At 54.5% G+C, this 12,290-nt stretch overlaps 1 protein-coding gene across 2 annotated transcripts in view; it reads right to left on the bottom strand.

The window, feature by feature from the left end:
- The window catches only part of FAM166C (family with sequence similarity 166 member C), a 49,354-nt gene extending 48,086 nt beyond the window's left edge, over positions 1-1,268 (bottom strand). For both annotated transcript variants that reach the window (XM_030555088.1, XM_030555089.1), the window contains exon 1: positions 1,132-1,268. In XM_030555088.1, the coding sequence (XP_030410948.1) occupies positions 1,132-1,205 (74 nt within the window). In that variant the 5' untranslated portion in view covers positions 1,206-1,268. The remainder of the gene's footprint in view (positions 1-1,131) is intronic.
- Between the last annotated feature and the right edge of the window lie 11,022 nt (positions 1,269-12,290).

Below are 12,290 nucleotides of genomic sequence, written 5' to 3'. Positions count from 1 at the left end.
GGGGAACTATGGGGGTGTGAGAGGTTATGGGGGTGCAGGGGAGCTATGGAAGGGGCAGAGGATCACGGGGGGAAGGGAGCTATGGGATGCAGAGGAGGTTGGTGGGGATGCAGGGGAGCTATGGTGGGTCCAGGGGAGCTATGTGGGTGCAGGCGAGGTTGGTGGGGGTGCAGGGGATTATGGGGGAAGGGGCTATAGGGGCACAGGGAGGTAGAGGGGAGCTATGAGGGAAGGGGGCTATGGAGGTGCAGGGGGTTATGGGGGGGGCCATTGGGGCACAGGGGAATTATGGGGGGAAGGGGGCTATGGGGGTGGAGAGGAGGTTATGGGGAAGGGGGCTAAGGGGGTGCAGAGGAGATTGGTGGGGGTGCAGGGGGCTATGGGGGTGCAGAGGGTTATGGGGGAAGGTGGCTATGGGGGCGCAGGGGGTACAGGGGAGCAATGGGGGAAGGGGGCTATGGGAGTGCAGAGGAGGTTGGTGGGGGTGCAGGAGGCTATGGGGGTGCAGAGGAGGCTGGTGGGGGTGCAGGGGGCTATGGGGGTGCAGAGGGTTATGGGGGAAGGGGGCTATGGGGGCGCAGGGGGTACAGGGGAGCTATGGGATGCAGGGGGCTATGGGGGGTGCAGAGGAGGTTGGTGGGGGTGCAGGGGGCTATGGGGGTGCAGAGAAGGTTGGTGGGGGTGCAGGGGGCTATGAGGTGCAGAGGGTTATGGGGGAAGGGGGCTATGGGGGCGCAGGGGGTGCAGGGGAGCTATGGGGGGAAGGGGGCTATGGGGTGCAGAGGGTTATGGGGGAAGGGGGCTATGGGGGCGCAGGGGGTACAGGGGAGCTATGGGATGCAGGGGGCTATGGGGGGTGCAGAGGAGGTTGGTGGGGGTGCAGGGGGCTATGAGGTGCAGAGGGTTATGGGGGAAGGGGGCTATGGGGGCGCAGGGGGTGCAGGGGAGCTATGGGGGGAAGGGGGCTATGGGGGTGCAGAGGAGGTTGGTGGGGGTGCAGGGGGCTATGGGGTGCAGAGGGTTATGGGGGAAGGGGGCTATGGGGGCGCAGGGGTACAGGGGAGCTATGGGGGGAAGGGAGCTATGGGAGTGTAAGGGGTACAGGGGGTTATGAGGGTTCCCCCTCGTTACCCGGGCATGAGAGCCGGCGGCACGTAGGTGGCGCGGTTCTGGGTAAGGAGGGTCCCGGCGCTGCGGGAGGCCATGGCGCGGCACGGCTCGGCTCGGCTCGGCTCGGCGCGGCGCGGCTCGGTCCAACCCCTCGCTCGCCCCAGAGCAGCCGCCGAGTGAGGCCGCAACGGCGCCCGGACGGGGCCGGGTCACAAACACCGTCACCGGGCAACGGGCCGGGCAAGGCCGCGGGCGGGGCCGCAAGGGGGACGGACACTCTCCCCCCCACCCCCGCAGCCATCTGCCCCTCCCTAGTGCCCCCCAAGCGCCCCCGAGCCATGAGCCGCCCCACCCCGCCCGCAGCACCCCCAGAACCATGAGCCGCACGCACCCCGACATCCACCCCCCAGCCCCTCCGAGCCATCAGCCCCCCCAGCTATCAGCCCCTGAGTGCTCCCCCAGCACCCCCAGAGCCATGAAGCCCCCCCAACATTACCCCATGTCCCCAAAGAGCCATCAGCCCCCACCACCCAACAGCCCCCAAGAGACATCAGCACCTTCCCACACACACATTCTCTCCCAAAAAGCCATGCCCCCTCAGCACACCGCCCCCCAAGCCATGAGCCCCCCCCCACAGAGCCCCCTGGACTCCCCCCTTAGAATCATGAGCCCCCACACACACACCCCAGAGCCATGAGCTGCCCTACACACACACACACACGCACACACACACGCACACACCTCTCATGGACTCAAGCCCCAAAGAGCCGAATCCCCCCAGGACTCCAGATCTCAGCCCCAAAGAGCTAGGAGAGCTTTCCCCCACCCTTAACAAAACGTGATCCCCCTCCCCTCCCATCTGAAGGATCCCTGAGAGCCACGAGCCCCACCCCGCCAAAGCTCCCTGGCACACTAGCCCCGAAGTGCCATGGTGACCCCCCAAGGTGTTTGGCAGAAGGGGTGAGGAGCTCTGTTTTTGCTACGAGCTGGGGCTGGAAAGGTCGGAATGACAGTCAGCCGCTAGACAGCAGAGCTGAACTGCAGAATTCGTGTAAGCAGGGTCTGAATCTCCCCTGACAGCTGGTTCAGGAGGGGAGAGACTTCCGGAGCAAACTGTATTTACATGAACACACCTACTCTGCATAGGTATCCAGCGGATAAAGTCATGCTGATCTTTACTGTATGAATAAAGGGGAGCAGAACTGTGCTTAACCTGTCCCAAATGAGGGGGTCACCCTCAGCTGAAAGGACCTTGTTGAGTCAGAGGCTCAAATGCCAGACCCCAAAAGTAAGAGAGATGGGGGCAGGTATCTTAGCCAGGAGGTGTGGACTGTCCCTAAGGGTCTGTGGTCTGGTTTAATGTGTTCCTCCCCACTGTTCAAAGATAAAGGTAAATAGGCTTCATTAGTAGTCTCTGTTATTTTAAGTATTAATTGAGATTTGAAATCATTTGTGGTGAGGGGCAGTGTTTCTGAGAGCTAATCACTAACTGAAGTCACAGCAGAGAGGCAGGTGGCAGCAGAAGGCAGCTGGTGGGTGCGACTGGTGAACATGGCAAGCAATCGGCTGGTGGGGCAGCCAGGAACAGTGGCTGGAAGGGTGGCCAGTGGCGAGGAACCGTGGCTGGCAGGGCTGCCAGCCAGAGCAAGTGCTCAGATGGCAGAGCAAGCAAGGTGCCTTCTTTCCCAGGTGGGAGGTAAACTCACCCATATGCACCTCTGAACCCTGGGTCCTCCATGACCAAAGACAATCACTGTGAGTGGGGTGCGGTGAGGGAGCAGAGCGGGACACAGTAAAGGAACTTTTGGTTGTAGCACTCAAGAACATGAGGCAGAAGGCTCTGGCCCACGCACTCAGGGGTGGGCGTCCTGCTCATAGTGTTATGTTATGAATCCCGCTTGTGGCATTTTCCCTAATTAATGTCGAGTGATTTCCTTCCTTTCATTAAAAGTTTCTTTTCTACACTCAGACTCTGTGCTTGCAAAGGGGTAGGGGCTCGAGTCAGTTCTGTATGGTAGTGTTGAAAAGGAACCCCTTGATACTGATCCCGGCACTGGTTGCTGACGGCTCCACCTGGCAGAAGCGTTATATTTAAATTCATTTTTTTTCCATTGGAATTTGCCAGTTTGTCCAAATCTGAAAGTTTGGCAGAGCTGGTTCAATTTCAGCATAGTTCTGAGGGAATCCTGCCTGGCTTCCTCCCAGCTAGGGTGACCAAATGTCCCGATTCTGGGTCTTTTTTTTATATAGGCTCCTATTACCCCCCACCCCATCTCAATTTTTCATACTTGCTGTCTGGTCACCCTACTCCCAGGTCCTCAGCTACATGCCTGCCGAACTGCCTCAGAGCAGGGATCCCAGGACTTCCAGGGTCCTCAGCTCAGGGCCTCCGTTTGCTTGTCAGAGAATTTTGAAATTTTTGGAATGAAACCAGATTTTGAAATATCAAAATCCTCTGCTAAGTGGAATTCTCTGCCCAGCTTTACTAGTGGGGAAGAGATCCATGTTGGGGGAGAGGTTTGAGAGTCATCAGAATGGGGATGATAGCAGCAGAAGCCCTTGAGGGGACAAAGCGTAGCAGAAGAGGGGGGTCAAGGATGACGCCTGAGTGCCTCAGGCAGAGAGGAGAGAAAGAGGGGCCAGCATGGGAATCACTGAAGATGCAGCCAGAGAATTAGGAGGAGAATCAGGAGAGTTCAGGGCCATGGAAGACATGTGGGAGTCAAGGAGGAAGTGATTGATCAATACCCATCCACTGAGTGTTTTTTGTGAAAGGTTAATAACATAAGAACTGCTATACAGTCTGTCTAGCCCAGTATCCTATCTCCAACAGTGGCCAGTATCAGAGCTTCAGGGAGAATATACAGAAGAGGTCAGTTTTGGAGAGATCCATCCCTGTGTTCCCCTCCTAGCTTCTGGCAGTCAGAGGTGTAGGATCACCTTGAGCATGGAGTTATATCCCTGACCATCTCAGCTAATAACGGTTGATGGACCCATCCACTATGAAGTTATCTAAACCTAGTTATACTTTTGGCCATCACAACATCCCATGGCAATGAGTTCCCCAGGTTAATTGTGTGTTATGTGAAAAACTACTTCCTCTTGTTTGTATTAAACAGGCTGCCTATTAATTTCCTTGGGTGACCCTTGTTTTTTCTTTTGTGGGAAAGGGTAAATAACACGTCTCTACTCACTTTCTCCACACCAGGCACGATTTTATCTATCTGCTCTGTGTGTGTGGTGAACATAACACTAAAGTGTACCTGACATCTTTAAATCCTAACCTGGACACACTTCAGAGGCCAGTGGAGTTTGCAGGGCTGGCCGTTATCTAGCTTTCGAAGTATGGCCCTGATTTTCCAGAGCTGCTGAGCACCTACAGTTCCCATAGGCTTCATCTGCAACCCATGGGCCCTGCCTGAGGAAGGCACTACACCTATGGTTAACTTGAAGCAGGTGCGTAAATCCCATTGACGGAAGCACACGTGTAAGTGCTTTCCTGAATCAGGGCCTTGGGGTTCACCACTTCCAAGGGCACAGCTACACTGCATGCTCTGTACAGAGGCGCATAGAGAATGTGTGCTGCACGGGCCTCCAGCACGGTATAAGTAGCAGTGTAGACAGAGAGGCGCTGCTTAGGCGAGTAGAATAAAGACAGGTCTGAACCCTGGGGTGGACAAACTACAACCTTGGGGCTGCATCTGGCCCTCCAGGCATTTTAATCTGGCCCTTGAGCTCCTGCCGGGGAGCGGGGTCAGGGGCTTGCCCCATTCTATGCGGCTCATGGAAGCAGCCGGCATGTCCCCCCTTCGGCTCCTATGCATAGGGGCAGCCAGGGTGCTCTGCACACTGCCCCCGCAGCTCCCATTGGCTGGGAAGCACGGCCAATGGGAGCTGCAGGGGTGGTGCCTGAGGACAGGGCAACACACAGAGCCCCCAGCCACACCTCTGCATAGGAGCCAGAGGGCGGACATGCCGCTGCTTCTGGGAGCTGCCTGAGGTAAGCTCCACCCAGAGCCTGCACTGACCCCCTCCCATGCCCCAAACCCCTTCCCCAGCCTTGATCCCCTTCCTGCCCTCCGAACCCCTCGGTCCCAGCCCAGAGCACCCTCCTGCACCCCCAACCCCTCATCTGCAGCCCCACCCCAGAGCCCGCAGCCAGAGCCAGAGCCCTCACCCCTCTGCACCTCAACCCCCAATTTTGTGAGCATTCATGGCCCACCATGCAATTTCCATACCCAGATGTGACCCTTAGACCAAAAAGTTTGCCCACCCCTGGTATATATCCTTCACACCTCTCTGCATGCCCCAGCAGTGCCTCCCCCATCGATGATGCTATTTATGTCCTTCCCTACTGCAGTGGTTTTCCCCACTGCCTTCTCCCTGCTGGAGCCTTTTCTCGCCACAGTGAAAGGCTCCAGGAGTGGCCCACTGCTTTCCTCGCTGCTTCCCCCTTGCCGGAGCCTTTCACAGACACGTGTAGCTACATGCTGCAGAGTGGACGCAGCTTGCTTCTCCCTGGGCCGTGTACACGTTCCCTACATGCCGCTGCCACTGGTGTGCGGCGTGGACACAGCCTAAGGATCGGACTGCATTACTCGGTGTGTAAACAGAGCAGATTGCCCGGGGTGTCGAAACGCCACCCCCACCCCCCACAATGTTGTCTTGCGGAGCCACTTGGTGGAGCAGAATGACTCTTCAAGGCTCAATGGCCACCAGTGTAAAACCTCATTGATCAAGCTGTGCTCTTATCACTGCGCATTTCAATTCTCAGTCAAATGCAAATTTAACAAAGGGACCGGTGAGAAAATAGAACCCACGAGTTCCAATCTGCTGCACAGAGATGCCTGCAGATCCCTGGCAGGATACAACTGTATAGGAATTCATATCAGCCCACAGACAAATGTAAGGTGGAGACAAAGGAGTGCTTTGTCCAGCTCAGCTTGCTGTTAAAAGCTTTTTCACTTGATGCAGCCTGAAATTCAGGCATTTCACACACATGCTTTATCAGACTGATATTATTTTGCAAGTGAAAAGCAGTTAGCACCCCACCCCTGAAACAGCTTGAAGAAAATATTTTATACACCAGGAGAAAGCTGCACAATTCCCACGCTATCCTGATGCTGCTAAACGGCAGGCAGGCCGCAGAGCCGGAGGTGGAGAGCCAGTGCAGAGCAGGGGGAGCTTTTATTCCACCCCCGTCCTGGGGCTGGCCTGAGGCAGTTTCGGACCTGGCACCACTTAAGTAGCCTCAGGGCTGTTTTGTGTTGCTCCGCAGTGACCTCCAAGGAGCCATTCCCAGAATCAGGTGTTGCCAGAGCACACGGGCAGGCTGGCCACACAGCTGGCCTGTCCCTTCTGTGGGTGAAGCAGGTTGGTTAAAATCACAGCCATCTTTCTAACGGCACTCAAAACGAACCTTTAGGGTTGTTATTGAATCATCTCCCGCCTCCGTGAGCTCGAGGTTCTAGCTGGGATGGGACGTGATGGAATCCCGCAAAAAGAGGCACCTGCCGTGGTATTCCCGGCTGGCGCCAGAAAGAGGGGAGCTGGGGATCTTTGAAATGAGTCTGCTTTGGTGAGATCTGCAGCCCATTGTCGCAGGTTTGAGCAGCTGAGATAGTTCAGAGAAACATCCCAGGTCTGGGGCACTGATCCAAAACAAACCCAAATCCTGAGCCTTCGGAGGTTGCCCCCTCAAGGATTTTTGAAAGTCCTAAAATGGACAGCTGCAGTCTGTGACAGGTTCCCCACAGGGTGCCACCTGGAACTGGGGTACCACTGAGCCCCCTGACCCACCAGCCTGGGCTCCCTCTCACACTGTGCTTCCGTGACAAGCTGCAATGCCCTGCAGCCTGCATTTTCACCAGCATTCACACAGGTAGGGACACACCCAGCTGCACTTACACGCAGGATTTCTAAGCACCAGCTTCCCAGCCTGGGACCCCAGAGCAGTATATGCCCTGGTCAAATCTGGCCAGTATATGGGTTTAATACCTGGTCCGCCTCTCCCTCAATGTGCCAAGGACAATGCACACACATGGTAACCAAGCAGAGATTTCCCCCAAGCACTGCAGTCAAAGCTCACTGGTTTAGATTAAAACATATAATAAGTTTATTAACTACAAAAGAAAAGATTCTAAGTGCTAGCAAACAGATCAAAGCAGATCACCTAGTGAATAAACAAAACTGCAAACTGAGCGTAACATACTTCTCACCCTGAGTGATACACAAACTGGCAGATTCTTAAGGCACGAGCTCCCTTGGCTTTTCAGCATGGGTTTCCCAGGTTTTCATACAGAAGCTAGAAATCCCTTAGCCTGGGACCATCTGTTCTATGATCTATGATCATCATTTCCCCCCATTCAGTCTTTGCTCCTCAGATATTTCCAGGTGTGTTGTTGCAGGGAGAGTGAAGTACCCCCATGATGTCATTTTCCCCCTTTTTATATCTTCTGCCCACTTGCTGGAAAGCTCTTTTGCTCTGACCTGGGTCAAACAGTTCCCATGGTGTAGTGCTATCTCTGTACACAGTTCCTGGGCAACCCTTGTGCTCGTGTGCATTTCCTCAAGGAGCCATTAACATTGTTTGGCCTTTTTACTCTTGTACCTGAAAGGCTGCTTGTGGGTGTTTTCAACCTCATGGCATATTTCAGTAACACCTATATAGCCAAACTTCATAACTTCCCATACGGCGATAGCCCGTACAATCCAACGAGATATTAATGTCCAGCAGATCAAGACTTTTGGAATGACAGTTCACAAGGCAGACTTTTTACGAAATGTATCCTAATTACATGACAGTGCTGAATAGTGGGGTGCCAGGGTGTCACAGGGTCCTTCCTTAATTTGATGTCATGGAGCCCCATTGTGCTCCTGTTCAGATCAATGGGAGGGTTGGTGCTGGCCTGCAGGAGCAAGCCCAAATACAGCAGCTATTATATCACAGATTCATGGATCCCAAGGCCAGAAGGGACTGTTGTGGTCATCTAGTCTGACCTCCTGTATAGCACAGGGCAGAGAACTGCCCCACAGTAACTCCTGGAGCAGAGCTTCAAACAGCCAGTCTTGATTCAAACATCGTCAGCGATGCAGAATCCACCACGGCCCTTGATAAGTTGTTCCAGTGGTTAATTACCCTGCCTGCTGGAAACATACACCCTATTTCCAGTCTGAATTTGTCTAGCTGCAACTTCTGGCCATTGAATCCTGGTAGACCTTCCCTTGCTAGGTGGAAGAGCCAATTATTACATATTTGTTCCCCCACTTATAGACTGTCATCAACTCACCCTTTAACCTTCATTTTGTTAAGCTAAATAGAGCTCCTTGAGTCCACTGCCATAAGCAGGGCCACCCGGGGTGGGGGGAAGTGGGGCAATTTGCCCCAGACCCCACAGGGGCCCCCACGAGAGTTGTTCAGGGGCCCTGGAGCAGGGTCCTTCACTCGCTCCGGGGGCCCCGGTAAACTCTCGCAGGCCCCGGGCCCCCGGAACTTCTTCTGCTCCAGGTCTTTGGTGGCAATTCAGCGGCGGGAGGTCCTTCTGCTCTGGGACCTGCCACCAAAGTGCCCCGAAGACCCACAGCTGGGGGTCCTTCTGCCCCGGGACCTGCCGCTGAAGTGCCGGGTCTTCAGCGGCAATTCGGCAGCAGGGGCTCCCTGAATCCTCTGGGTAGCCCTGGCCAGAAGGCAGGTTTCTAATCCTTTAATCATTCTCATGACTCTTCTCTGATCCCTCTCCAATGTATCAACATCCTTCTTGAATTGTGGGCACCAGCACTGGACCCGGTATTCCCACAGCGATCACACCAGGGGCAAATACAGAGATCAAATAACTTCTCTGCTCCTGCTTGTGATTCCCGTTTATGCATCCCAGGATTGCATTAGCTCTTTTGGAAACAGAGTCACCCTGGGAGCTCATGTTTGGCTGATTAGTATTTAAAGGAACAGATCTCATCCTCATGAGACTTCGGTTCTCCGCAGGGCCTGCAGTTTGCAGCCGAACAGGACTCCGTGTTGTAAAGAGCATAGGCGGCGAGTTATATGGGTCCATGGTGCCCGTGCTCCACCAATATTCAGGAACGTGGGCCCAGCTCCATCAATGTTTGGGCTTATATCTTCAGAGCTATCTCATCCATAGGACAGACCAGGGCAACCACCCCGGGCCCTGTATTTTGGGGGCCCCGTGCTTCAGGGGGATGCGGGGTCCAGGGTGGCCTGGGAGGTTAGTGGGGGGCCTGGCACTGGCAGCAGCAAGTGACCCGGTCCCAGCCCGCCCCTGCTCTGCCACCATGCCCCTTCTCCACCCCCATTCCACCCCTTCCCCCAAGCCCCCGCCCCACTTCTTTACGGATTCCACCCCCTCCCCCAAGTGATGCCAGGAGCCAGCGGGGTGGGGTGGAGTGGAGTGGAGCCAGGTTGCTTGTTGCTGCTGGGCCAGGACCCCCACTAGCCCCCCGGGTTGCCCTGGAACTCACAGCCCTTGAAGCGTGGAGGCCCCCCAGTGTGTAAGGCCCAGGGTGGTTGCCCCGGTCCGTCCTATGGACAGGACAACTCTGCTTGGACCCATTCTGGGCACCGCCAAAAATTATACAAACCTGCCGCCCATGGTAAAGGGGATTCCCAGCTGGGAGGCAGACAGAAGAAGAGCCTCAGCCTTTTTTGATTGATTGGCACTGCTTATGAGCTGTAATTAGCCAACCCATCATTCACTCAAACTCGCGTGCATGCCATGGAAACCGCCCCCGTGGCATTTTCAGAACTGGAGAGAGCCACCCACTGTGGTGCATGTAATTGTAGATTGCAGTGTAATGCAGCTAGAGCCTTATTCATGGCAGCTGCATCCTCCAAACCCTGTAGAGTGAAATGAGGCAAGTGAGGGAGGAGAATCTTGCAGCTGAGATCGGAAAAGAGATGGCGAGTCAATGAGGCAAAGGGATGCCCTGTGAAACTGAATGATATGGGGAATAAATGGTGCTTCTGGAGTTCCTTCTGCTTGTTCCTGGCCATTGGTTTGTGCACTTGCTTAGCAGCTGTTTAGACTCATGCCTCCAGTATGTCAGTAGAGCACAGTCACCAACGTGCCTCAGTTTACCAACTTGTAACACTGTATTAATGTGGCTGGTCCCCACAGAAGAGTCGTGAGTCTTATGCAACATTCGTAAAGTGCTTTAAGCTCTTCCAATAAATGTATTAGAGACTCCTGAAGAATTGTCATTCTCCTAATAAAAGTTTTCCAGCCCAGTCCTGCTTTCAGCTAAGTTAATGGGGGTTCTCCATTGACTTTAAGGAGTGCAAGGAAAAAGCCACATCCGGTTTCCAGGTGCCATGCTGCAGCCACGGCAGGTGAGGAAACTGCAAAACAATCGCAGTCATGGGACAGACAACAAGGATGGCCGAAGCGGCAAAAGCGGCAAAAGCTGTATGGAAGCGGCAAAAGTCTCTTCATTTTTGAAGCTGTCTCTTAATATTGCTGTCCTGCCGCCCCGACAGGCATTTGCTCCACCACAATTCCATCGGAGTCCCCTGGTGGACTCTCCTGGGAGCTGGGCTTTGCTCTGCCTCTCCAGATCTCCATAGATCTCCCCTGAGATCTATGCCCACCCAGCCGTTCGCTTTGGGCAGCACAGTTCCATTGGAGCCACGCTGCTGTAGAATCCCTGCTGTTTGATGTGTCTGGGGGAAGACAAGGTGCCTCCCTCTGCACCACTTCTTCCCCCGGCATGGGTTCCAGAGCCCTCTCAGGGTCTGAGTGACACGGAGGTGGCTGTCTTCCCACCGTTGTGTATGGGCCAGGGGGTATCTGAACGGGAAGGAGACCCTCTGCAGGTGGCTCACAAGGGAATAATCGGTTGTGGAGAAAGCAGGGCACTGGGGCTCAGGAGACCTCAATTATATTCCTAGCTCTGCTGCTGGATGGCCTTGGGCAAGTCACTTGACTGCTCTGTGCCTCAGTTTCCCCCTTCTGTAAAATGGGAAGAAAGAGAGTGATCTCCTTTGTAAAACACTTGGAGAGCTACATATTGTGATATTTTAACTATGTATTCATCACCGTGCAAGGTGATGGACAGACGAAAGAAGGGAGCATGCAAGCTCAGGTATATAACTGGAGTAGAACTTAGCATGCATGATCCACAGAACGGATCCCAGCCAAAAAAGCAGACAGCCTGGCTAAGGTTGTTGTCTGGCTCCCATTACCACAGTAGTTGCACCCCTCACAATCCTTACGGTGTTTATCTACTGAACACCCCTGTGATGTGTTAGTAGGCATAGAGAGGCTAAGTGGCACACAGGAAAAGTCACACAGGAAATCGGTGGTGGACAAAGCATCACACCCCCTCTTCCAAGTCCCCGCCGAGCACCCTACCCACTGGGCCAACCTCTTTTCAAGCTTCCCTCAGCTGGTAACATCTCTCCATCACAAAGCCCCCAGGTGGGATCTGCTGGCTGCCTGCAGGCCCACGATAGACCATCAAGTCTCCCAAATCTGATATGAATAGAGAGACCCAAAGCACATCCTGGTAATGTGTCCTGCTTGCTTTCTTCGGAAGGGAGACTGACCTCCCCTCTCGCCTCTGGATAGGAAGGACAGGATAGTATAAGGGGCCTTGGGTTCTTAACTGGCCTTAAAAGAGACTTCAATTATTAATCAAAGGGCTGAGCGGGATTGGCCTGCTGGTGTGGAAGTCAGTGTCCAAGCTCCCGTTGAACAGCAGCGCAGCCGAGCGCTGAGAGCATTTTAAAGAACAGCCAGCCCAGAAGAAAGGACTGGGGATATTCCTGTTAGCAAAACCAGCCACTGGAAAATTAAATTCTCTCCAGCCTCGTACAAAGCTGCCGCGCGTCCCGGCTCAGGCAGTCTCTGATAAGTACATCTTCTTCGGTCACACTCGAAAGAATCTCGACTAGGCTCCAGCCTTGGCCATGCAACGGTTCTGGACTTCTCTTCTGCGATTAAACCGGCCTGTTGACGTAGTGCCACTGCCAACACGCCGTGTCCACGGCATCTCATCCGCAGCTGGCAGGACGCGGAACGCCACCGTGAAGGAAAGATCTCCCGCATGGTTCAGTTCCCCACGAATGGACACTGGCGCACTGGGGTGAGGGGTAATGTCTGCCCAGAAGTGGAAGCAGCAGACGGATCGAGTGACGAGAATCTGGGGCATTTAATTGCGCTGCAGAG

The sequence above is a fragment of the Gopherus evgoodei genome, chromosome 3 (genome assembly GCF_007399415.2).
Source record: "Gopherus evgoodei ecotype Sinaloan lineage chromosome 3, rGopEvg1_v1.p, whole genome shotgun sequence".
In the NCBI taxonomy this organism is placed as follows: domain Eukaryota; kingdom Metazoa; phylum Chordata; order Testudines; family Testudinidae; genus Gopherus; species Gopherus evgoodei.
The sequence above is the reverse complement of the archived record's forward strand: the minus strand, read 5'-3'. Positions and strand labels throughout refer to the sequence as shown.